The 27,197-nt window shown below is 44.5% G+C and overlaps 1 protein-coding gene across 7 annotated transcripts in view; it reads left to right on the plus strand.

Annotated features, from left to right (window-relative positions):
* Positions 1–27,197, plus strand: part of urb1 (URB1 ribosome biogenesis homolog) — a 158,967-nt gene that overhangs the window by 62,219 nt on the left and 69,551 nt on the right. For all 7 annotated transcript variants that reach the window (XR_010975862.1, XM_068041058.1, XM_068041061.1 and 4 more), the window contains 9 exons: positions 1,644–1,756; positions 2,912–3,031; positions 4,436–4,552; positions 15,362–15,500; positions 18,136–18,306; positions 19,771–19,970; positions 22,019–22,243; positions 24,740–24,916; positions 25,987–26,851. Coding sequence is in view for 6 of the 7 variants with exons in the window: in XM_068041058.1 (XP_067897159.1) it covers positions 1,644–1,756; positions 2,912–3,031; positions 4,436–4,552; positions 15,362–15,500; positions 18,136–18,306; positions 19,771–19,970; positions 22,019–22,243; positions 24,740–24,916; positions 25,987–26,851 (2,127 nt within the window). In the remaining variant the exon portion in view is untranslated. The remainder of the gene's footprint in view (positions 1–1,643; positions 1,757–2,911; positions 3,032–4,435; positions 4,553–15,361; positions 15,501–18,135; positions 18,307–19,770; positions 19,971–22,018; positions 22,244–24,739; positions 24,917–25,986; positions 26,852–27,197) is intronic.

Below are 27,197 nucleotides of genomic sequence, written 5' to 3' on the forward strand. Positions count from 1 at the left end.
CTTTTCCTCTCTCCAGCCAGACCCCAGCCACACCTCAAATGTAGGATTTCCTTTTACAGAGAGTAGGTCTTTTCTCTGGTTTGCAAAAACAGGTCTCGGCCACCTCATTGCATGCTGCTGGTCCAATCCGCACTTCTTTCACGATGCAAAGTGAAATGAAAGCCCACAATCCGTTCATATGTGATAGGAAGAATTATGACTGTCATTTCCCTGTGGAGCTGCTTGGAAACAGATGCCTTGCAGTCTGTGCATGCTTCACTCAGTCCACAATTCAGATATCAGCTCTTAAAGCACTTTTTGTAAAGAACAATAGAAACACTCACATAACACAGGAAGTAGCATTACAGCGTCGAGTTCCTTGGTGGATGTCTCCATGTGGATTCTCTGACCCACCCCTCGCCTGAAATCCCACCTTCCAGAGGACCATAAAATCCAGCCCACAGTGTGTCAGTGGTGGAGGGAGTGAAGGTTTAAGGCGGTGGATGATTTACGCAAGGTAGGTCGCACGTTTTAAGCGCAAAATGGTTACATTCAATGTGTGGTTTATATACAAGTTACTGATAATTGTGAATTTTCTTAGGAGTAAGGCAGCCTGTATGCAATGAAATACAGTAAATTGTCATTATTTCTAATGTTATTTTATTTACTTCTAAGGGCTTATTACAAATATATTCTCTTAGTGTGGAGACTTGCTCATCTCAGGAAATCAATGGCACTCCCCACGATTTTCAGTTTTTACTTGAAGAACATTAATTCCTTTAAGCCACACATAATAGCTGTTGATTTGGATATTGACAGTGAGTTCAACGAATATTTTCTAAAGTCAGCATAGTGATGCACTAATGAGCTATGCAATTGGAAGATTGATTAAAGCAGAGAAGCTGCAAATTGAGACAAAAAGTAAGGCAAAAAATGCTGATGGGAACTGTTTAGTTTATTAGACTTCTGTACCCCTTCACATCTAGGACATGGGTTGGACTACAGACCAGACTAATAAATGAGCATTCCTTTTCTATCTAATATTTCTAACCAAAATTGGTTTGGGGGGTCTCCGTTCAATTACTGCTGGATCTTGTTACAAAACACTGATCTATTTCTAACCTGGCACCAATTAAAATTAATTTAGGGATGGAAGCCGTAATGATGGCTGGGTTACTTAAGGATGTCACTGAATAGATAAAATGTTCCTTTCCGCAGCACCAACATCCTTTAATAAATGAGCACAACAAACCATCCAAAAGAAGGTTGATGTCAAATATGTTTGTAGATTATTTCTTTTGTTCACATCCAGTAGGCAATCTTGAGCTGAAAAAAATTTCAGCTTGTGACAATTACTAACCGCTTGTTTGTTAGAGCACTACTTTAGAGCACTCCTTATCGAGGAGTGTTTAGAATATGGAACTTACTACCACAAGGAGTAGTTGAGGGGGACAGCTTAAATGCATTTACGGGAAAGGTAGATTGACATATGAGGGCGAAAGAAATGGTAAGCTATGCTGATAGGGTTATATGGAAGACTCGTGTGGAGCATAGACACCAGCACAGACCCTTGGGGCTGAATGGCCTGTTTCAGTGCTGTAAATTCTGAGAAGAAGATGTTGGGTTTCACTCTGATAACACGTTATTCAATTCCTGTGTTCCAGGTATCGTGAGTGAGAAGGGAGTGAGGCAGGAAGTTGCTCCTGTTCTACAGCACTGCATCCTACAGCTAGCCCTGGAGCTGCCTGCTAACAAGTTTGCATGGTTCAGAGTTCAGGTACAATCATATTATTGGGCAAACCTTTGTGCTTTTTTGAATTGTGGCGGCATTTTAGATGTAGCACTGTAGTATCTCCTTTTTCAGTCGACTCCCTGTCAAAGTCTGTTCATTCAAATTAATATAGTGTTAATTGGCACATGGCCTCAACCCTGGCTCAGTAGTAGCACCATCACCCGAGTCAGAAGGTTGTGAGTTCAAGTCCCATTCCAGAGACTTGAGCACAAAATCAGTCTTGAACGTACTCTACATTAATTTGCATTGATGTTCCAGCTCATCGCCATTGGAACACAGAAACAGAACATTTATGGCACAGAAAGAGGCCATTTGGTGTATCGTGACTATGCCAGCTGAAAAAGAGCAATCTAGCCTAATCCCACTCTCCAGCTCTTGGTCTGTAGCCCTGCAGGTTATGACACTTCAACTGCATATCCAAGTGTTTTTAAATGCAAACAGGTTTTCTGCCTGTACCGCCCTTTCAGGCAGTGAGTTCCAGACCCCCGCCACCCTCTAAGTGGGCAAAAGTTCTCCTCAGCTTCCTTCTAATCATTCTGCCAGTTACTTTAAATTATGCCCCCTGGTTATTGACCTTTCTGCTAATGGAAAGAGGTCTCCTTCCTATCCACTCTATCTAGCCCCCTCATAATTTTATACAGCTCAATTAAATCTCTCTCAACCTTCTCTGTTCCAAAGTAAACAACCCCAGTCTATCAAATCTTTCCTCATAGCTGAAATGCTCCATTCCTGGCAGCAGCCTCATAAATCTTCTCTGTACCCTCTCTAGTGTGATCACAACCTTCCTGTAATGTGGTGACCAGAACTGTACACAGTACTCTAGCTGTGCATATAAATGCAAGTCTTTCTTTTGTGGAACTTATTTCTGCAGTTCTTTTTAGATAAGTCACAATCCAGTTCTCTTTTGAGGGAGGGGTTTATGAAGATCATAATAGATGGCTGCTACAGAAGTGAACTTTGAAATAGTTTTCATGACATTCTGGTAGTAATCCTTGAAAATGTAATAGATTTAGAAACTGCAAAAGTCTATTCTGTACCTGATCATAATGCTGGATCTACTCATATAGAGTTTCGTGGTTCTAATGAGTAGATGTTGAGAAACTGGTGCAATGCTGATTTGTACTTCTTATTTGTATGTAGGATATCACAAATACAGAGAAAAGTAGTGGAGAAAAGTCAGTATTTTATTTGCTGCTTAAAATGTATGTGACTAGTAAGAACTCTCAACTACAAATATCGACCAAGCAACTTATTATAAAGGTGAGTTGAGATTTTAATTTCCATTTAATTTCCATAATCTGACAATACATGCATGCTGTTAGCTTTCAAATAATACTTGTAAATTTAGTTGGAAAATGAAAAGAAAATCTTCTTGCTATTAATGCATTGCCCAAGGCATTTTAAGTCCAGTTAAATATAATTGATGTACTTACTCTCAATACTTCCTGCTTTAATGAGCAGCATGAAAAAAGTACTTTGTCTTTTTACACATTTTCAAATAACTCGAGGCAATGACCTCACCAGTCAGCTTCATAATTAGTTTATGATTTGAACTAATCCATGTTATAAAAAATATGTTGGGTGGATAGTAAGGATATGGACGCAGCATCAGCAATTCTTTGCCATGAGCATTGCCACTTTGTATAAAAATCTTGTTTTAAACCTAGAACAGCCCATACACACACATTCCCAACTTACAAATCACTGTTCGGAATCATAATTCATTTGTTCTATAATACTAGATTTAAGTAATCGTACTCGCTACAAATCAACAGTGTGGAACTGACCACCTATGTTTGGCACCTTGTTCGGAGACGACCTTTTGAGAGAGTAGAGGAGAACAAAACTCTGGGATGAAATCACTGCGACTTTAGCATACAATACCTCTTTAAAATATTCGACAAAGGAATTGTACATATAAACATGTTAAGTGATCATATGCTAATGTTGCACACCATCCATTAAGTGTCTCACTGAAGCAATGCAAGGTATTGTTCTGTGGCAATAGAGTTTGACCTTACTTGTTGAGGTAACCTATTAGAAGCATATGATACGTTCTTAGATAAAAGCAAAATACTGCGGATGCTGGAAATCTGAAATAAAAACAAGAACCACTCAGCAGGTCTGGCAGCATCTGTGGAAAGAGAAGCAGAGTTAACGTTTCGGGTCAGTGACCCTTCTTCGGAATACGTTCTTAGGCTGTGTTCAGTTTTACTTGACATAAAATAAACATGCATCCTCTTAAACTGAATCTCTTATGACCACAATAAATGTAATAGCATATAGCAGATTAGGGCTTTTAGTTCTCACTGTACGAGGACCTTTTTGTGTTCCAAAAAAAGATCTTTTGCATCCAATACTGTTGATTTCCTTTGAATACTTGGGGCACTAGATTACACATGTAGGTGTTGGTCAGGTTGTTCTTTCACCTGAAGTTACAAGCTTCAGCTTGTAAATGCATTCAGAATCACAAAATAAATAAATTTTATCCAGTACTTAAAAACTGAGTTCCTTTACTTATTCCTGTTTAAGATGATTTGGAGTTTCTAACAGTAAACTTAACACCTAGGACTTCATGGGTTCCTTTTATCCTGTGGCCTCTTGTACCATTTACTCTCCCAGTGGGTAGCCTTGAAGTGTTGTGTGCTTTTGTTTCCTGCCTAGGTTTTAAAAGAGAGTGGAATTTTTGAATACACTTCGAAAGAACTGGAACTGTGGATGAAAGCTCTTTGGTCTGTTTCTGAATCGGAACAAGAGAGTGTCATTTTATTTCTTGAAAGAGTAAGTACAGTTTAGATTATATTGACAGGTCCTGTACTCCATGTTTGCAAAAAAAAAAGTACCTCTATAGTATATGCAATAGATAATACTTATCCTTTAAGTACTCAATTCAATATTACAATCAATTAGTGGAGCAGATGTGTTCAGTGACAAGATTGAGGAGATTCCATTTCAACCTCAACACTCCTTAACATTTATGTGGTTGGATAGGTTTCTTTTAAAGATAAAGGGCTGGATTTTAAAGCCCCTCCACCATCGGGGACGTTGGCGGGGGCAGCAATGAAGATCGTTGAGGTGGAGGCCCACTCCCGACGGCAACAGGCCCCATGCCGATCTCGGTGGCGGCGAGGCCTCAGTGTGGCCGCCCGCCCTCCCCGGTTTGGTGACAGGACCTGCAATACAACATGCAAATTGGTACTTCGTATGCAAGCCGCAGCGATCCAGGAAGCAGGTTTCAATCTTCATTCAGATGTGTGGCACTCGCGTGCCGTCACATTCACATTTGTGTTAAGCTGGCGGCAACGAAGCATCTGTCCTCGGCGCAGGCGAATGGAGGTGGATGGGGGTCTCCGATGAATGGGACCTTACTGTGCATGAGATCAGGGAGGGACCCCATGCCCTTCTACTGTGAAGTGGTTGTGTGCACGCGAGCATTTGGCATGATGGCCAACGCTGTTTGGTGAAGGGGGGAGTAATAGCACAATATGACCCTTTCTGTGTGGGGTATGGGCCAACGATGATCTTGGGTTGAAGGTCATGTGGCCAATGGTTGCATCCTCGCAATTTCAGTAACATGACCGTGTTCATACTGTCCTGCTGACAAACCAAGCTAGTACGGGCGATGTCATGCCATACCATTATAGGTGATGCTGGAACGCAGCTGAAGCAACAAACAACATCACTGTCTGCCCTGATAGATGCCGTTGATCCACTGAATGCACAGAGTTCACCTGCAGCGTTCAGACGGGACTGGTCCATCCTGTATCTCTTGATGCAATTGCCGTGAGGAGCCATATCTGCCGGAGTCCGAACCAACAGGCAGGCACAGCCCACATGGAACCTCATGGAAGTGAGCAGTAGCCACCAAGGTGCTTTCGAAGTCAGAGAAGACAGCGGCTCTACAGGCCCCGCATGATGTACCTGCACTTGACGGATCACCAGTGTTAGAGGTGGCTGCAGATGTCCAGAGAGGTGTTTACGCCCTGTTGAATAATGAGCTGCAGGCGATGGGGTTTGATGGAAACCCTGTGCATGTTGCCCTCAAAGTCACCGCAGCTCTTACCTTTTGCGCCTCCGCATCATTCCAGGAACTCACCAGCTAACTGTGTGGTGCACAGCTGTATCAGGGAGGTCAGCGATGCCTCGTACAGGAGGGCTGCTGGATATGTGTGCTTCAGCACACAGCCTGAGGGTCAGTCCGAAAGGGCCATCTGATTTGGGGCCATCACGAGAGTCCCATAGCTGCATGGGTTCACCGACTGTATGCATGTGGCCATCAAGGCTCCAGTCAGACAATCAGCTGCATTCCTGAATAGAAAGGGCTTATACTCACTTACTATGCAGCTAGTTTGTGACCAGAGTAAACACTTCATGCAAGTGTGAGATTGCTTTCCATGTAGTTGCCATGACTCATTCATGTTGCGCCTCGCCCAGGTTCCAAGGCTCTTCACTGCACCGTCTCAGATCCGGAGTGGTGTCTTGGAGAGAAGGGCGACCCCTTGCAGACATGGCTCCTGACGCCAGTGAGAAACAGCGCCAGCGATGCAGAGGAGACATACAACGGCTGCCGAGGCCTCATGCGAGCTACCATTAAGATGTGATTCCGCTGCCTACACTACTCACCAGAAAGGGTAGCGAGCATTATTGCTATGTGATGTGCTACTCCATACTTTACAATACACAGGGGGGAGGCCTTGCAGGAAAAGTAGAGATAGAAGCAGGAGACATGCTCACACGATGAGGACACAGAGGAGGTGCAGCAGGATACATGCAGTGGAGGACAGATAATGGAGGCATTGCAGACAGGACTTGCAAAGAGCAAGGGGTGCTCACCAACACCACATTGTTGAGTGCTTCCACTATCTGTAAGGAACTCAAATGCTCCCCATCTCACACATCACTGTGAAGCATCCGGTAGGCAGTCTGCTGTATCTGTGACATCTGTGTCACCACTATTACTGGCAGCATATGACTGAGCCATTGCCCATGTGACTGCACCCATGCAGTGCATTCATCATGCAGATTGGCATGCCGATGATGATTTTCTGTACTTTGGCATTGCTCCAGGGCAGTGATGTCGTGGGAGAAGAAAGAGTCGGCACATGCTGGCATGCGTCATTAACATAGTAAAAAGGAGACACCTGTTACACAAACACATTTAATAAGTTAACACAACATAGATGTGATAACCCCTATGTGTCATTGTGTCTTTTTTAGCCGCTTGCGGGTGACCTTTCTCTGTGCAAGCTGTGCACTAGCAGCTTGACTGGAGGCAGGCTGCTGATCAGATTGCCCTTTGGCTTTGGATGACTTGGGCAGTCGTTCTCTGTGCGCACGAGGCCTGGAGGGCCCCGGCTGTCTGAGCGCCTCCTGTACCAGTGTAGGGGTCTCCTCAGATGTGGCAGCTGGAGCTGCACTCACCGGTTGAGGGGCCAGTGTCCACATCGGAAGCACCTTGAGAGGGGCCTCCACATATGGATGGCTGGCTCTCCTCTTCCCTCTGAAGGCTCGTGGGAACCTTGCTACACTCCTGAGAAAGACCAGGAGCAGAGGCAGTGTCCAAGCCCCGGGTCTCTCTCTCTCTCCTAGCCTCTGCAGCATTCAGCTCATGACTGACGCAATGGTTTTCAGGTCAGTGCGCATCTGTGTGATGTGGCTCCCATGAGGGTCACCATCCTGTCCATGGAGGAAGCCATGTGGTCATTTGCCCAGGACATGGCAGCTGTCATGGCCTGGATGGACTCCCCCATCGTCTGCGCATGGCTGCACGTGGCCTGTGGTTTCTCTGCCAGATGTTTAGTTTTAGTTTTAGAGATTGCCTTACCGCTCCCTGCAACTCCAGTATGCCCTGTGCTATCGACACCAGAGGGTCATCATCAACCTCAGACTCAGCATGAGCCTGGCCGCCCACAGTCCTCCAACTGTCAGTGGCCTCGCCTGTCTCTGCCTCAGCCAGCTGCTCGGGCGCATGCGTGGCGCTCTCACCAATTTATGATCCAGATTCTAAAGCTGAACGCATTCCCAGCGATGTGAGTGTTTCTGCACTGATGGAAGGTGTGGGAGTGCCGTGAGACGCTGCGTCCTCTGAGGACATCTCCTCCTCAGAGGTGCCGACACTCTTCGGGGCCTCCAGTACCATCTTGGAGCGTCGCCCTGCAAGATACAATGTGAAGAGCACAGTTTTAGATTCACTAGTGTACATATCAGTAAGATGACAGCATTGTGTCGACAAAAGAAATGTTTGGAATAATCATTGCGTTTGTCAAAGAAATAAATGTTCACCATGGACGCCAAGCTCCACTTCTGAAATTGGCCGTCCTACATGACCTCCACGTATTTCGAGGGCCTCCTCCTCAACCTTGGTCAGTGGACGAAGGTCCGGCACCCCACCTCCAGTTCTGGCGGAATCCCACACATTATGCCCTCTCTTTGCCTGGGAGAGCAAGGATGCTGATGTTAAACATTGACATACAACTACATGGCACTTTGCACAACAGGGGTGCTACAACAAAAGGTGGGTGGCAGTCAGTGTGTCAGATGGATTCAGCCTGACATGGCGGTGCTGTGCTCTGGGGGCACGTGAGGAATTGAGTCATTCACATATACAGACACCCATGTGGCATCAATCCTCCCCGCCCACCCTCCCTGTGTTCAACAAGGGAGTGGCACATGGGTGCCACTGCCTTGTTAAACACAGGGAGGGTGGGCGGGGAGGATTGATGCCACATGGGTGTCTGTATATGTGAATGACTCAATTCCTCATGTGCCCCCAGAGCACAGCACCGTCATGTCAGGCTGAGTCATGTGCCACACCCATGTGCCACTCAGTGTGGACTAACCCGGGTCAGATGGGGCCCCAAAAACGTGCCACTTACCTTGGCCGAGCGAAGTAGATCGTTACTTCTCTTGCGGCACTGGTTCCAGTCCTTGCTGGTCAGGCGGGTGGTGCTCTTCATGCCATTACTGGGGAAAAGGACCTCCTGCCTTGCTGGAACAGCCTGGAGGAGAGTGAGAAGGGCGGCATCGCTGAACTGCAGAGCCACCCTAGATCGCGTCTCTGACATCTTTGTTGGCAGCAAGGATGTTCCTGTTGAAGGTTGTTTTTAATTTGCAGTTTAAATCTTCACGGAGAAGTATGAAAATGCAGCATTGTAACTGATGCAGGTCTGGTTGCCCTTTAAATATGGCACCAGCACCTGATCCTTTGTCACCTGAAGCCATTTGCAACGTTGTTCAGCCCACCCCCTCCGCGTGATTGAGGGATGCGTGCGCCGCACCAATGCAAATGAGCCGCCGGGTTTGCAATTGTGGCGGCTCCGTGATGTGGCACCCATGTGGGTGGGCCACTTTTATTTTACGCCTACTTCGGTGGCAGACTCTTAGAATCCAGCCCAAAGTGTCAGACTCTTTTACATTTGTTCATGGGTTGTAACTGTAGCTGACAAGGCCAGCATTTATTTTCCATCGCTTATTGCCTTTGAGAAGGTGGTGGTGAGCTGCCTGCTTGAACTGCTGCAGTGCATGTAGTATAGGTACACTCACAGTGCTGTTGGGAAAAGAGGCAGCAGTGTAAGGAGAGAGCAAACTGTGTAACAGCCCCGATAACCAATTTTATCTGCAGCGCCTGTGGAAGAGTCTGCCACTCTAGAATTGGCCTTTATAGCCACTCCAGGCGCTGCTCCACAAACCACTGACCACCTCTAGGCACTTGACTATTGTCTCTCGAGACAAGGAGGCCGGAAAGGAAAGGCCAGTGCTGTTCGTAAAGGGGTTCCAGGAATTTGACCCAGTGACAGTGAAAGAACAGCGATATATTTTCAAGTCAGGATGGTGTGTAACTTGGAGGTGGTCACGTTCCCATGCACCTGCTGCCCTGTTCTTCTAGCTGGCAGACATCGTGGGTTTGGAAGGTGCTGTCGAAGGAGCCTTGGCTAGTTGCTGCTGTGCATCTTGTAGATCGTACACGCTGCTGTCACTGTGCACCGTTCGAGGAAGGAGTGAACTTTTAAGATGGTGGATGAGGCTGCTTTGTTCTGGATTATGTCGAGCTTCTTGTGTGTTACTGGAGTTGCACTGATCCAGGAAAGTGGAGGATATTCCATCACACTTCTGACTTGTGCCTTGTAGATGGTGGACAGGCTTTGGGAAGTCAGGAGGTGGTTTAGTTGCTGCAGAATTCCCAGCCCCTGATCTGCTCTTGTAATCGCAGTATTTGTATGGCTGGTCCAGCTTATGTTTCTGGTCAGTGGTAACCCCCCCCCCCCACCACAGGATGTCGAAGGTGAGGTTTCAGCAGTGGTAATACTGTTGAACGTCAAGGTACGATGGTTAGATTCTCTCTTGTTGGAGATGGTTATTGCCCGCCATTTGTGTGGCACAAATGTTGAGTGGTAACACTTCTGCCTCCAATTCAGATGGTTGTAAGTTCAAATCCTACTCCAAAGATTCGATCATATAATCTAGGCTGACACTGCACTGTTGTACTAGGGGAAATGGCTGCACTAACAGAGTTCCCCTCTTCTGAAGATGATAAACCAAGACTCCATCTGCCCGCTCTGGTTTGATGTAAACGATCCCATGACTATTTAAAGAACGGCAGTTCCACAACAATGTAGTTAATTCTTAACTGCCCTCTGAAATGGCATAGCAAGCCACTCAGTTGTACCAAACCGCTACAGAAAAGTCGAATAAAATAAAACTGGATGGTCCATTCGTTATCGACCTAGGCACTGGAAATGACAACAGCACACCCTGCCCTGTCGACCCTGCAAAGTCCTCCTCATGAACATGTGGGGGACTGCTGCCAAAATTGGGAGAGCTATTGGACAGAATTGTCAAGCAATAGATTGACCTTGTCATACTCACCGAATCATACCTTGCAGCCAATGTCTCCGACACCTCCATCACCATCGGTGGCTATATCCTGTCCCATCTGCAGGACAGACTCACCGGTGGCGGCACTGTGGTATACCGTCGGGAGGGAATTGCCCTTGGAATCTTAAATATTAACTCTGGACCCCACAAAGTCTCATGGCATCAGGTCAGACATGGGCAGGGAAGCCTGCTGATTCCAATCTACTGTCCTCCCTCGGCTGATGAATCAGTTCTCCCTCCATGTTGAACACCAAGTGGAAGAAGCACTGAGGGTAACAAGGGCACAGAATGTACAGAATAGGGACTTCGGTGCCTGTCATCAAGAGTGGCTTGGGAGCACCACTACTAACCGAGCTTTCCGAGTCCTGAAGGACATAGCTGCCAGACTGGGCTTGCGGCAGGTGTTGAGGGATCCAACAAGAGGTTAAAAACCTGCTTGACCTTGCCCTTGCCAAACTACCTGTCACAGATCCATTTGTTATTGACAGTATTAGTAGGAGTGACCACCGCAGAGTCCTTGGGTAGATGAAACCCCGACTTCATGCATGCAGGTGCAACAGGCAGTAAAAAAGGCAAATGGTATGTTGGCCTTCATAGCGAGAGGATTCGAGTACAGGAGCAGGGATGTCTTGCTGCAATTATACAGGGACGTGGTGAGGCCACACCTGGAATATTGTGTGCAGTTTTGATCTCCTTATCTGAAGAAGGATGCTCTTGCTATAGAGGGAGTGCAGCGAAGGTTTACCAGACTGATTCCTGGGATGGCGGGACTGACGTATGAGGAGCGATTGAGTCGGTTAAGATTATATTCACTGGAGTTCAGAAGAGTGAGGGGGGATTTCATAGAAACCTATAAAATTCTAACAGGACTTGACAGGGTAGATGCAGGAAGGATGTTCTCGATGGTGGGGCGTACAGAACCAGGGGTCATAGTCTAAGGATATGGGGTAAACCTTTCAGGCCTGAGATGAGGAGAAATGTCTTCACCCAGAGAGTGGTGAGCCTGTGGAATTTGCTACCACAGAAAGCAGTTGAGGCCAAAGCATTATCTGTTTGCAAGAAGGAGTTAGATATAGCTCTTGGTTCTAAAGGGATCAAAGGGTATGGGGTGAAATGGATGATCAGCCATGATCATAATGAATAGCGGAGCAGGCTCGAAGGGCCAAATGGCCTACTCTTCCTATTTTCTATGTTTCTGTGTTTCATACTGAGGATACCCTCCATTGTCTTGACATGGCCACCGTGCTAAATGGGATAGATTCAGAACAAATCTAGCAGCTCAAAACTAGGCATCCGTGAGGTTCTGTGGACTATCAGCAGCAGCAGAAGAATTGCATTCAGCCGCAATCTGTAACCTCATGGCCCAGCAGATCCCTCTCTCTACCATTACATCAAGCCAGTGGATCAGCCCTGGTTCAATGAGGAGTGCAGGAGAGCATGCTAGGAGCAGCGCCAGGCATACATAAAATGAGGTGCCAACCTGGTGAAGCAACAGCACAGGACTACTTGCATGCCATACAATCGAAGCAGCATGTGATCGAGCTAAGCAATCCCACAGCCAGCAGATCAGGTCAAAGCTCTGCAGTCTTGCCACATCCGGTCATGAATGGTGGTGGACAATTAAACAACTAACCGGAGGAGGAGTCTCCACAAACATCCCCCTCCTCAATGATATGTGCGCCCAGCACATCAGTGCGAAAGAAAAAGCATTTGCGACCATCTTCAGCTAGAAGTGCCAAGTCTATGATGCATCTCAGCCTCCTCTTGAGGTCCGCAGCATCACAAATGCCAGTCTTCAGCCAATTCGATGCACTCCATGTAATATTAAGAAATGGCTGAATGTGCTAGATACAGTAAAGACTATGGGCCCTGACAACATCCAGCAGTAGTACTGAAGACTTGTGCTCCAGAACTAGCTGCATTCCGAGCCAAGCTGTTGCAGTACAGCTACAACACTGGCATCCACCCGGCAATGTGAAAAATTGCCCCGGTATGTCCTGCCCCATAAATCAGGACAAATCCAATCCGGTCAATTATTCCCCCCATCAGTCTACTCACACATTAGTAAAGTGATGAAAGGTGTTGTCTACAGTGCTATCAAGCAGCACTTACACAGCACAACCTGCTCACTGATGCTCAGTTTGGGTTCCGCCAGGGCCACTTGGCTCCAGACCTCATTACAGACTTGCCCCAAACGGGGACAAAACAGCTGATTTCAGGAGGTGAGGTGCGAGTGACTGCTCTTGACATCAAGGCAGTATTTGACCAAGGTTGCCATCAAGGAGCCCTAGCAAAACTGGAGTCAATGGGAGTCAGGGGAAATGGAGTTATACCTAGTACAAAAGAAGATGGTTGTGATTGTTGGAGGTCAACCATCTCAGTCCCAGGACATTGCTGCAGGAGTTCCTCAGGGTAGTGTTCTGTTGTTTCACATGTGACCTGAAGTAGGGATGTTCGCTGATGATTATACAATGTTCATTATCATTCACAACTTCTCAGGTACTGAAGCAGTCCGAGTCCACATGCGGAAGACCTGGACAACATTCAAACTTGTGCTGATAAGTGGCAAATAACATTCGTGCCACACAAGTGCCAGGTGATGACCATCTCTGACAAGAGAGAACCATCTCCCCTTGATGTTCAATGGCTGAATCCCCCACTGTCAACAACCTAGGGGTTACCATTGACCAGAAATTTAACTGAACCAGCCATATAAATACTGTGACTACAAACGCAGGTCAGAGGCTGGGAATTCTGTGGCAAGTAACTCACCTCCTGACTCCCCAAAGCTTGTCCACCATCTACAAGGTACAAGTCAGGAGTGTGATGGAATATGCTCCACTTGCCTGGATCAGTGCAGCTCCAACAATACTGAAGAGGCTCGACACCATTCAGGACAAAACAGGCCACTGATGGGCACCCCATCCACCACCTTAAACATTTACTCCCTCCATCATCGCTGCACAGTGGCAGCAGTGTGTACCTTATACAAGATGCACTGCAGTAATTCGTCAAGCCTGCTTCGACAGCACCTTCCAAACCCAGGACTTCCACCACCTAGAACAAGGGCAGTTGATGCATGGCAACACCACCACCTGCACGTTCCCCTCTAAGTCACATCCTGATTTGGAACTGTATCGCTGTTCCTTCACTGTCGCTGGGTGAAAAACCTAGAACTCCCTTCCCAATAGCACTGTGGGTGTACCTATATCAGATGGACTGCAGCAGTTCAAGAGGGTGACTCGCCACCGCCTTCTCAAGGGCATTTAGGGCTGGGCAACAAATGCTGACCTTGCCAGCAATGCCTATATCGCATGAAAGAATAGAAATCATTAAAGATATTAAATAAATGTAAGCTTTCTATTGTGTGGTAGTGTTGAGGGTAGTTTGTCCATGCAAAGTATATTCTTGACATTTTAGTTAGTTAGAGATACAGCAATGAAACAGGCCCTTCGGCCCACCAAGTCTGTGCCGACCATCAACCACCTATTTATACTAATCCTACACTAATTCCATATTCCTACCACATCCCCACCTGTCACTATACTTCCCTACCACCTACCTATACTAGGGGCAATTTATAATGGCCAATTTACCTATCAACCTGCAAGTCTTTTGGCATGTGGGAGGAAACCGGAGCACCCGGAGGAAACCCACGCAGACACAGGGAGAACTTGCAAACTCCACACAGGCAGTACCCAGAATTGAACCCAGGTCGCTGGAGCTGTGAGGCTGCAGTGCTAACCACTGCGCCACTGTGCCGCCCACATTTTGAAATACTAATTTCCGTCAGCTAAATTTATAGTGAATTCTATTAGAAAGAAAGACTTGCATTTATATAGCACTATTCACAACCCCAGGATATCCTGAAGCACTTTACAGTCAATGCAGTACTCTGATGTGCAGTCACTGTTATAATTGTAATTTAAAAAATTGTTGTGTTGCATGTTAAGAACATGGTGGCATAAAATTAAAGTTAATGTATTCAGTTCTTGTAAATTGATGCCTCTACCCAGTGAAAATGAACTGATGATATCCTGTTGTAAGAAATTCCAAGATTGTCAAATCTATTTGCTTACTCCCATTTTCTGCAAAATACAGGTTTGATCTGACGACACAATTTAAGGATATTTATCCTAAAATTACCTAGTGTCAGTATTGTAGAGAGTGCATAACCTCTGAGAAAAGACATGCATCATCTTTTACCCATTTTTTATACTTTTAGATCCTCCCTTATCTCTGCAACTGAGACGATGGGGTGAATAGCTTGTTCCCAGTAGTTGGATCTATGTTATACGCAGTATAGTATGATTGTGCAGTCTTGCCTTTCTTCCTACAGTGGCAACCACTTAGCCAACAGCCTGTTTTCAGTTTCTACTGGTACACCCAAAGGTGCCCCACACAGCATAGCTAAGTCAGAAACTCTGCAAAGTGGAAGGTATTTCAGTGTCTCTCCACTCTGTGGTACTGCGTACTGGTGCATCATATAGCATCAGCATCTGACTCTTTGCTTGATATCGTAAGATATTGCAGCATTTAAAAACTGTAGACTAACTAGATCCAACAAGTTTAACATTTAGCGTGTTGTTGCTAAGTGAAAGTAATAAGATTTTCAGTTTCACTTGATTTGAAAGTTGACTATTAAGATGGCTGTCTTTCAGTAATTTTCAAAAATAATTGTTATTTTTGTTGATTGCTTTGTGTTTTTTTTCCTAGGTTTTGATAAAATTAATATCAAATCCATATCCTTACACTGACAGGATTTCAGGCGTAATACAGGAAGCTAGCATGCTGCAAGCAAACCTTGTTGGGCAGGACTCTGATACTGCCAGTTTGCCTGTCTCGCATATTGATGGTAAGCAGGAAAGGAATAAAGAACAAAGAACAAAGATAATTACAGCACAGGAACAGGCCCTTCGGCCCTCCAAGCCTGCGCCGATCCAGATCCTCTCTCTAAACATGTCGCCTATTTTCTAAGGTTCTGTATCTCTTTTCTTCCTGCCCATTCATGTATCTGTCTAGATACATCTTAAAAGACTCCATCGTGCCCGCATCTACCACCTCCGCTGGCAATGCGTTCCAGGTGCCCACCACCCTCTGCGTAAAGAACTTTCCACGCATATCCCCCCTAAACTTTTCCCCTTTCACTTTGAACTCGTGTCCTCTAGTAATTGAAACCCCCACTCTGGGAAAAAGCCTCTTGCTATCCACCCTGTCTATACCTCTCATGATTTTGTACACCTCAATCAGGTCCCCCCTCAACCTCCGTCTTTCTAATGAAAATAATCCTAATCTGCTCAACCTCTCTTCATAGCTAGCGCCCTCCATACCAGGCAACATCCTGGTGAACCTCCTCTGCACCCTCTCCAAAGCATCCACATCCTTTTGATAATGTGGCGACCAGAACTGTACGCAGTATTCCAAATGTGGCCGAACCAAAGTCCTATACAACTGTAACATGACCTGCCAACTCTTGTACTCAATGCCCCGTCCGATGAAGGAAAGCATGCCGTATGCCTTCTTGACCACTCTATTTACCTGCGTTGCCACCTTCAGGGAACAGTGGACCTGAACACCCAAATCTCTCTGGACATCAATTTTCCCCAGGACTTTTCCATTTACTGTATAGTTCACTCTTGAATTGGATCTTCCAAAATGCATCACCTCGCATTTGCCCTGATTGAACTCCATCTGCCATTTCTCTGCCCAACTCTCCAATCTATCTATATTCTGCTGTATTCTCTGACAGTCCCCTTCACTATCTGCTACTCCACCAATCTTAGTGTCGTCTGCAAATTTGCTAATCAGTCCACCTATACTTTCCTCCAAATCATTAATGTATATCACAAACAACAGTGGTCCCAGCACGGATCCCTGTGGAACACCACTGGTCACACGTCTCCATTTTGAGAAACTCCCTTCTACTGCTACTCTCTGTCTCCTGTTGCCCAGCCAGTTCTTTATCCATCTAGCTAGTACACCTTGGACCCCAAGCGCCTTCACTTTCTCCATCAGCCTGCCATGGGGAACCTTATCAAACGCCTTACTGAAGTCCATGTATATGACATCGACAGCCCTTCCGTCATCAATCAACTTTGTCACTTCCTCAAAGAATTCTATTAAGTTGGTAAGACATGACCTTCCCTGCACAAAACCATGTTGCCTATCACTGATGAGCCCATTTTCTTCCAAATGGGAATAGATCCTATCCCTCAGTATCTTCTCCAGCAGCTTCCCTACCACTGACGTCAGGCTCACCGGTCTATAATTACCTGGATTATCCCTGCAAATGCTGATTCTTTTCCCGTAATCATACAAAATACAACCAGCAAAAAAATCTTTCTGAAAGTAAAAACATAATTAATCAATCAGTTAAATATATCAGCCAATAATGTCAGTTGTGGTGGAACAAATTGCATAGTTGAGAAATGCCCTAGTGTAACGCCCTGAGTTTTCCACTTCTGTGTTTATGGTACACTCCAGAACCTCAAATTGGAGAATTTGGCGTTTCTGACCATTACTTTTAATACTTTGAAAATTATACACGGTGGGGTGCTGAATTTCTTTGTGTACAGTTCTAGCATTTGCTAAGTGCATCGAAGCAAACAATCCTGGCTATTGTGGGTAACTGGTTTTTTTCACACTAAGGGTGATATTAGACCTGGTTAGTGAAATACTTGCCATTTCAGCATCAAGAATTCCTGAGATAAATATAGGATGGTTAGCAATCCTTTAGAACTGACCCCAATGTACTTCAACTGTGATATAAAATCAAAATACTGCAGAGGCTGAAAATCTGTAAGTTGAAATAAAAACAAAGTGCTGGAAATACTTAGCAGGTCAGTCAGCATCTGTGGAGAGAGAAGCAGAGTTAACATTTCAACCTGACCTGCTGAGTATTTCCAGCACTTTCTGTTTTTACTTCAACTCTGACTTCAGAAGAGAGTGACTCCGTGTAAAGATGTGACACTTTTCTACTTTATTCATGAGCCATCATGTAGCTTCTGAGTAACATTGCTAATAGGAGCAATCTTGTGTTGACAGCCCACATGTACTAGCAAGTAAAATAATAGTCCCCATACCTCTTTCACAGAGGATGCTTTGCCCAGCAGAATGAAGAGACTTTCATTCTGCCAGTGTGGGCTGAATTTGAACCGAGGTCTATGAAATGAAAACACCAGTACATTATCAAATTCTCTGCCAACTGAAATGGGACAATTCCCATGTGAAGTACATTTTTATTTATTCCTTATATGTAATTAATGTACAAACTTCAGTGTAAGCTGTTCCTAAAACCAGTAACATTTCTTTTTTAATTTGAATGTGTAGTGAGGAATAAATTATGCTAAAATAAATATTCCCATTAAATGAACTTTGTCCAACCAAACATTTATAACTGCCATGAACTGCACAAGGTGAAGCAGAAGATTATTAAGCCAATTATATTCATTTCGTATGTAATGATTCTCTGACCTTTTCTTCCCCTTCAGATGTTCTGGATATGGTGGACATCATTATGGAGACCAGTGAAGGTCTGAATGATGAGGTTGGGTTTACGTTAAGTGAGGATATGATTGTGCACACCTTTCCTTTCAGTGCTGTGGTCACAGCTGTTTTGGAAGCCAAGAACAAAATGGTTTCAGAAAACAGAAGTGGAACAGGTGAATAACTGAATGATCTTTGAAAAGAGCTTCACTTTGAATGACAGGCCTTATAACTCTCTCATTTTAATCTTGATGCTGTTGTTGAAATGTTTACACTTTTTCTGGGCTGAATTTTTTGTGGTGGCAGGCGTGAAAAATGTCGTCTCGCATGCATGGGCCGCGCATCGCCATGACGCCGCGATTTAGCACGAGGCGGCTAATTTAAATATGCAGAGCGGGCCACCAACCCCTCCACCCAATCACATGGCAGGGGCAGCCTCAGCGACGCCATGAATGGCGTCAGCTGCCTCTGCGCAGGCGCTGGCGCATTTTTAAAGGGCTGCCAGACCTGCGCAGAAACTACAGAGCTGAACCCCATACCCACCTCCCTCAAACTACACAGTAAATAAATTTTTGACCCGTCCCTCCAACCACCTCCAATACAATGAGAATAAATGGCCGCCCTGCTCCCACCCACCCCCAAAAATACTCACATTGAAGATTAGACCTCTTCTTTTCCCCCCCCCCCCCCCCCCCACAACCCCCTCAACTTCACAAAGTGCAGAGGTCACCCCTTCTCACCCCCCGCCCAGGCTAGAAATGTAGAGTTGACCCCCCCCCCCCCACTACACTAAAAATCCTAAGTTTCCCCGTTCCCCACCTTGGTGGAGCCAGCTTTCCCTGGACAGGAAAGTGAAGGCATGCAAGTGCCGCCCATCTCACAGAAGCTCCCGGACAGCCAGTAAGATTGCGAGGAATTGTAGGTAAATATATTCAGCAGGTTTATTTAAATATTTAAAGTCAGGTCCCATTGCCGAGCGGGGGGTTGGGATGCCGTCATGGAGCCTCACCGCCGCTGGGAAGATTGGGCCTGGTAATCCTGGCATCGGGCTCTGTGGCAGGGCTCTGATCAAAATTCAGCTCTTTGGTGCAAACACAAACAAGGTATTTTCAGCACACCACTGGTGCTGAAGTTTCATTTCATTTATATAAAAATATAGATAGCATCAAATTAAGCATCATGATGCTGTGTGTGGAAGGTGTCAGTTGTAAGGAGTGACAGGTAGAGTGATTCAATCTTTCTCCAAATGTGTGTTGCCATTTCCTTCTTTTCCCTCCTTATTTTACTTAGGGCCATAGGGCTGTTGTTGCATTGATCTAACCAATTAGAGTTGGCAAGATCTCTGGGAAGCCCAGTCATACTGTCCATATTTTTCAGAATTCTGTGTTGTCCTTTGCTCATGTACTATTGCCAGACCAGCTCTGAATTTCCACATAATTGTTGAAGCAGATTGCACCATGTTATTTCATTTTATCACTTACGAAGGCAGCCAAGAAACCAAATGTATTTGGATGAGTTTTAGTGGGTGAAGTTTTCAGTTTAGGGATGATATCTTGACCTGTTCCTCAGAGCCTCAATCGAATGTAACTAAATCAGCAGCTGTCTTATTTACTGAGCCCCATCTTGCTGTGCTATTTCAGATGCTGTTTTGAGGTACCTTTCTGTTGCTCTGACTGACATTCTACATGTGCAACAAGATCCATTGGCTTTGTGTCTAGTATTACAGATGTATGACAGGGAACTGGGTTCATTGCCTGAAAACCATGCTGTGCACAACAATATTCTCCAGCTACATAAATATTACAGTCTTTGGATCCCACATCAAGCCAAGGAAACACTGGTAAGAAATTGAATTTCCACATAGGTTTACTCCAACAGCTGAATTTGACACTTAATAGCAAAATCACTGCATACCCTATACTGTTACCCTTAATAGTATGGGTTTCAAACTTCTGCTCCCTTTGGTAATGGTTTACAAATTGATTGTCAGTGTTAGTATTTCTGGACATGTCTGAGTTTTTATTAGCATTACAGAATCTATAATTTAATTTAACTATATTTTGATAATATTTGGGCTTAATTCAATGGTAATCTTCTACTACTCTCTCTCAAACCTTTCCTTTCTTTCCCAAATCATGGAATGTGTTATTGTCTTAGTTATATTGCTACCTCTCTCTCCATTCCTTATTTGAGCTACTGCAATTCAACTTCCACCCCATTCACAGTACAAGGTCACGCTGTTCAAAGTTATGATCAACAGCTGCTGAGACTGGCTCCCTATCTCCTGTCTTCCTTGACCTCTGCCACTTTTGACATAATTGATAGCACCATCATCCTCTCTATATCTCTGCAATCCACCTTTAGTACACTACTCGCTCATAATTCTATTGTTGGACAACTTCAATGCAAGTATATATTGCTGGCAGTAGCTTCTTCTCCTCTTCTTGCACATTAACCCCAGTGTACCCCAGGAACCCACCCTTGGCCTCTTCCACTTCAATGTCTACATACTACTCCTTGTCAACATTACTCATAAGCATGGAATCTACTTTTACATGCATGCTGACGACCTTTCAGCCTCCTCCATTGATCAGTAGACTGTTAAATTACCCATTTAAAATCATCAGTGTGTCAAGACATGAATAAGCCAAACTCCCTCCAGCTAAATTTTAGCAAATGTTGGGCTACTCTACTGTTAAAATCTTGACAGTGCCTCCAAGACTCTGAAATTGAGTCGATAGACTTTCCTGATTGCACAGTAGGTTAAGTCAGGAATATCAGAACCTTGATGTCTTGCTTGACCCCGAGCTCAGTCTCCTTCCCCACATCCATTCCATTACCAAAACCACTTCTACTTCCACAATGTTGTCCATTTCAGGCTCTGTTTCTTCTTGCCCCTCTGTTTCTGAAAGCCTAGTGTATGGACGGGATTTTGTACTTTACTTGGAGACAGGCAGAGAAATGGGGGGCGCAAGCAAAATGGCAAGTGGCACTGTTCCTGATGTTGTCCCGGCCTCCACCACTTTGTCTGGGGTGGGGAAGGCTGAGGATAGACCTTCACATCCCAGGCCAATTGAGGCCCTTAAGTGGCCTGACTCCCTGTTCCCCAGCATGCCAATTTTTCAAAATTCTGATCCTAGCTTTCAAATTTCTCAATGGCTTTGCCTATCTTAGCTTAGCGATCTCCTTCTGCCTTACCTCACAACATAAACCTTGCACTCCTCTAACACTGGACGTTTCCTCACTGTCGCTTCCTTTGTTCCAGCTTTAGCTGCTTGTTTAACCACCCAGGTTTCTGACAAGCTTCCACCAAAATTACAACAGTGGAGTAGAGGAAGCCCCGAGGAAATTCCTAAGAATAATCAAGGCTGAAGCAGTGCTTCACTGTTGGAGGGTGCTGTCATTTGCATGAGTTGTTAAACCAATGCTTCATCTATCCTCTCAGATGTAATAAACTCTGTGGCACTCTTCAGAGAAGAGTAGGGGTGTTCTTCCAGTGTCCTAATCAACATGTATCCTTAAACCAACATCACCACAAAAAATAAAATCCAAATACTGCAGATGCTGGAAATCTGAAATAAAAACACAAAGTAGGGGAAATACTCAGCAGGTCTGCCAGCATCTGTGGAGAAAGAAGCAAAGTTAACGTTTCAACCGTTAAAATCTTCCGCTCCCAGACACCACCTAGGTGGAAACTTGATTTAGGTACAAACATATTGCAGTGGTAGTTATTTATCATAGAGCCAGCCAAAAAGCAATGTTAGCCAAAAGAAAAGAAAGTTGAGTTTCTTAGATTAGATGTTACATTAATTGATCTAATTAATTAATTGACAAACTATTTTAGAATGAATTACAAAACCAATTTTTTTTTCTGAAACTTGCCCACAGTTTGAGCAGTTTGGCTCAGATACGAGGCATCCAGCTCCATTGAAAGATGCTTCATTCTGCAGTCTTCTGATGGCTGCATATGAAATAGGAGCCAGCACTCTCCTAAATGATGAGATTAAAGAAGATTTGAAGCAGGCAATTCCAAGATTACATCTATGTGAGCTAGTTCTGGCCGTGAAACAGGTGATTTTGTACATCCGAACCTCTGTATCGAACTTCAGCAAAGTGAGTATGACATTCGTTGTTAGTACAAGTGGGAGAATATGTTTATAACTGGTGATTATCTGTTCATTTAATGTTAAAATAAGCACTTTGCTTATGAAAAGTGGATTGCCTGAGGTTTTCCTTATTTTAAAGCAAGTCATGTATTTTTTTTAAAGGAGTCTTCTGACAGGATTTGAGTGGAATGCTGATTTAGTTAGAAAGGTTGCAATAGGGAGACCTATTTGCTTGACAGAAATAATTTGAAATTCAAGTGCAAAATTACATATTGTATATTGAACTCTAGGCATAAATATCACTGATGAAGCAATTATTGTGCTTCATCAGCTGTGAAGCACTTTGGAACATCCCAGAGTCATGAAGAACACTATATAAAATGCAAATTCTTTCCATTGAATATAGATAGTTTCACATGAGCTCACAAAGAGAATACAAATATTGGGCTGGATTTTATTCTCCCCCAGGCGTCGGGTTCCGTGGTGGGGGGGTGCCTGAAAATGGCTCCAGATGAGGCCCGCCACGGACCTCGATGCTGGGAGGACCTGGCCCGATCCTCCCGGCGGCAGCGGGGTACCATGGTGGCCCCCCCCACCCCACTGCTGGGTGATGGGACCACAATTTAAATATTCAAATGAATAAACTTAATACATTTAAATAGACTTACCTGAGATCTTGAGGGCCCGCTGCGATCTTCAGCGCAGCGGCCAGCACTCCTGTGCCCCGTCCGGGGAAACACAGCGCCACACTGGTGGGGAGGGGGGAGGAGGTACGTTTATCAGTGTGGGGGTGGGGTGGGGTGGGGTGGGGGACGGGGTGAAATACACGTAATATATGTAGGGGATGGTGGAAAGGGTTGAATCTTAAACTTTATGCAGTTTGGGGGTGGGGGAAGGTCAGATGTAAAAGGTAAGTGTTTTGGGGGGGGGGGGAAGGGCATATAGTTATTGTAATTGTTATTGGTGAGGTGGGAAAGGGGTGTTAGAAATGTATTTATTTAATTTTGGAGGTTAGGACTGTGCACAGGCAGCTAATGCCATTGCCGGGAGCGGACAGCCCGAGCAATCTAGGCTTGAGATTGCGGCGGCTCTTTGGCTTGAGCTCGAAACCGAGATCGGCGCCAGGTTCTTAAAATCCAAACCATAATGTCTAAGTGTCGGGTTTGCTGCAATTACAGCAGATCTTCTGTAATACTTAGTTGTTTGGGGGCAGTAATGCACTGTTTTAGTCAGTGAGATGTCCTGTGTTTATTGTGTAATATAGAAATTGGTTCTGTAGCCGCATGGAAGATGGCAGGATCCCCAAAGACACATTGTACAGCGAGCTCGCTACTGGTATCAGACCCACCGGCCGTCCATGTCTCCGCTTTAAAGACGTCTGCAAACGCGACATGACGTCCTGTGACATTGATCACAAGTCGTGGGAGTCAGTTGCCAGCGATCGCCAGAACTGGCGGGCAGCCATAAAGGCGGGGCTAAAGTGTGGCGAGTCGAAGAGACTTATCAGTTGGCAGGAAAAAAGACAAAAGCGCAAGGAGAGAGCCAACTGTGTAACAGCCCCGACAAATAAATTTTTCTGCAGCACCTGTGGAAGAACCTGTCACTCTAGAATTGGCCTTTATAGCCACTCAGGCGCTGCTCCACACACCACGGACCACCTCCAGACGCTTACCCATTGTCTCTCGCGATAAGGAGGACACCAAGAAGATTAGAAATTGGTTGAGAAATGTCTTTCTGTAGCCCGTGTTCAGTAAATTATCTCTTATGTAACACATTTCTCAGAACCCTTTAGACACAGTCCTGCAGAAAATGCAACACTTTCAACAATATCAAATTTGGCATTTTAACTTTTAATTACATGTTTAATTCTTCCTCACTCAGTATCATGAGAAATGTCCATTCACATGGGGAGTGAATGCACAAGTCATAACAATAAGTTGGGACAGGCAGGATGGACCAGTAGATCTTATCCTGGCCATCATTTTTTGTGTGTTTGTATATGAAACAATTAACATCAAGCAATCTAGGCTGGATTCAAACTTGGGACTCTGAGATGAAAATTTCTTACACACTGCATCACCCAATCCACCCATGTGCCATCAATTGGTTATCTGAAAATTCACTAATTTTTGTGTGAGATGTTTATTGGATTTTGAGGGTTTTGGTTTTAGTCAATGTTCCTCTGGTGCTCTGCTCATTAGAGTTTGGTGTTCGTATGTTGAAGAAACCTAAAACAGCATTTCTGTCAGTACTGCAGCCTGGCATTGGTGTCCTGGTCCCTCGGTGGGAGTCTGGGAATGTGTTCGCTGTACAATGCATTATTCCAAAGCAGCATATTACTGCTGAAAATGTTCCCTACTTAGCAAATTTGGTGATAATACTGAGGAATGAGTAGGAAAGGAAGAATAATTACTTCCTAAGTAAGCGGTTTATAATTCCTTAAAGGAAATGAGTTTTTGTGGTGTCATTCTGCAACTAGTTCTTAGTCTGTTTATTGTTTCAGTTGGAAAGAGGCACTGGTTTAGCACTGATTGGATTATTTATGGATCTCTTGAAATTGCTGCTATGGAGATGTGAACAGATTGATGATATCGTTGAGGAGAAATTAAGAAAAGAAGGTGAAACCGAGCTTTTCATCGACTTCGATCCTGTCATGAACGGAGAGCTAACAAAGGAACAGGTAATCTCTCAGAACCCTTTGTTCTATATATACTTTGAGGGTTTTGTGTTTAGTCACCGTCCCTGTAGTTCTCTGTTCATTAGAGTTTGATTGTTCATATGTTTTAGAGGCCCATCTCTCTCTGTAGTGCAGCCCCAGTGGTCTCATGGTACTGAGATGATTTCTGTCCTGTGAGAGTATTTCAACCTTTTCAGAATCTTTGTGCATTTCTATACTGGAGTCAAATATATATTTGTGTTCATTTTGTTTTTCTTGCTGACTTTCTCCCATCCAGTCCCCTGCTGAAGTTGTTGACTCCTTGCAAATATATAGTTTCGTAAAGGCTAGTTGAAGCCCAGTACCTCACCAAAATGGCCACTTGTGAATTTAGACATTCACAAGTGTGTGTTGTCAGGCTATTTGACCACAGGGATGTCACAATTGATGCTGATGTCCACACCCAGCATTCACATATGTGCAGTTCTAGTAGGGCTTGCTGGATAATCAGTTGGAAATCTGCTTGATTTCTTTCTCCCATTACCAATCTAGGGGTTTGGGCTCAAGGCCTCTATTATCGCCTGGCAAAGATGAGCTAACTGCACAAACTTGTGAATCAAACCTAGGGCATTCTTGGTGTGAGTTAAGGGAGGAAATGGGAGCCTCAAATTTCTTGAATCCTTTTTTCAGATGTTACTAGACTGAAAAGATTGCATCTAGATAAAAGATAGAGGACACTATCCACACCTGAGTTTCTTTTATGTTCTTGGGTGCTGCAAAGTCATTGGGTAGGTGGAGGTTTTCTTAGAGCTATACAGTGCCAGATAACGGTTCATGTGGTCAGTGATTAACGCCTTTGCTAAGTTCAGAAATAAAGCCAGCAAGGCAGGTTAATTCTGGACATTTCTGATGGGACTCTGTCAAAACCCAATTTTACAGCTGAATATATTGATTCTAATAAGATAACCCTTCTGAAATTTTAACTTTTCCCTTTCAAATAGTAACCTAATTGTGTACATTTGTGACATTTTCTATTTCTGCTTTAGTTTTCCCCTGTTTATGTTCTGTCTTTTATTCTCCACTGTTAATTTCAGGTTCTGGAGAGCATGCTGTTGGCAATTTTTAAACACCCAACGCTGGAACAGTGGTTCATGGCTTCGGAATTACAGACCGCACCACTACACAGCCTGAACCCCATCAGTTTCAAAATGCTGTCAGCTCATCTTACTTCTGGCACCCTGAGCCTCCTCCAACTGAGTGCCCCATCTTTGCATAGGCTTGACTGCATGAATGTAGTGTTAACTTATTTTAAAGCTATCGCAGAAGGTGTAGTGAAGGAATTTGAGATAAAAAAGAGGGTGAAAGGGAAATCAACAGTGAAGGATAAGAAGTCCTTACCTTTAGAAGGCCTGGAAAATTTGCATGGTTATATGGCTACAGCTCTGCTCAAAGAGGCTATGGCATCCATGTTGGAACTCCCAGAAGAATGTCTAGTCATTCAGAGTAAATCTGAGAATGGAGGTTATGGTGTGAAACAGTTGAGTTATTATGGGAAGACTTTAGTCAAAATCCTTACAGAAACTAACCAGAACACTCCAGACAGAGGTGATTTAGTGCTATCATGTGACCATTTCAATGCTGTAGGAGCACTGTTACAGTCCTCGAACAGTGAAGAAATGGAGAAGGTTCTTCTTGGAGTCCTAGTGAAAGAGCCAATCTTTGCACAGCTCGTGAGACCAGATGTGTTTGTTCATTGCTTGAATCACATGACTGAAAGTTCCCTTTCTATTTGCAAGTTCCTCATTCAGCATAGCAGGACTCACCTTTTACAGTTGGAACTTTGGTGCTTAGATACAGGGAGAATGAAATACCTCCGGAAAAATATGGAAGTTTACCTTTCACTTCTTCGTACATATCTACAGTACAGAGGAAAGAGTGACCATGTACGACCAAAGAAAGGTGATTAACTTTTTTATATATAAAATATTACTGTACTTCCCTCACCCTTTCAACTCTGCCTCTTATTTTGGGAAAAAATATTAAAATGGTGGCTGTAATGAAAATCATTCGATCTTGCTTGTTACCATTAACAGATGCCCAGCGAAATGTTGTATTCATTATTGATAGTAAATTGTTACTGGTGCCACTGGCAATTTGCCATTTATCTTTTCAAATAGAGATTGACTCACTAAAGCAACTGCCAGAAATCTATGAATTGGGGTGGATGGGGAATGTGACTCGTCCTGCAAACTTTACAGAAGTTACCAGTGACAGTCTTGTTTGTAAGGGGTTTAGATGTAGATAA

The sequence above is a fragment of the Heterodontus francisci genome, chromosome 10 (genome assembly GCF_036365525.1).
Source record: "Heterodontus francisci isolate sHetFra1 chromosome 10, sHetFra1.hap1, whole genome shotgun sequence".
Lineage (NCBI taxonomy): Eukaryota > Metazoa > Chordata > Chondrichthyes > Heterodontiformes > Heterodontidae > Heterodontus > Heterodontus francisci.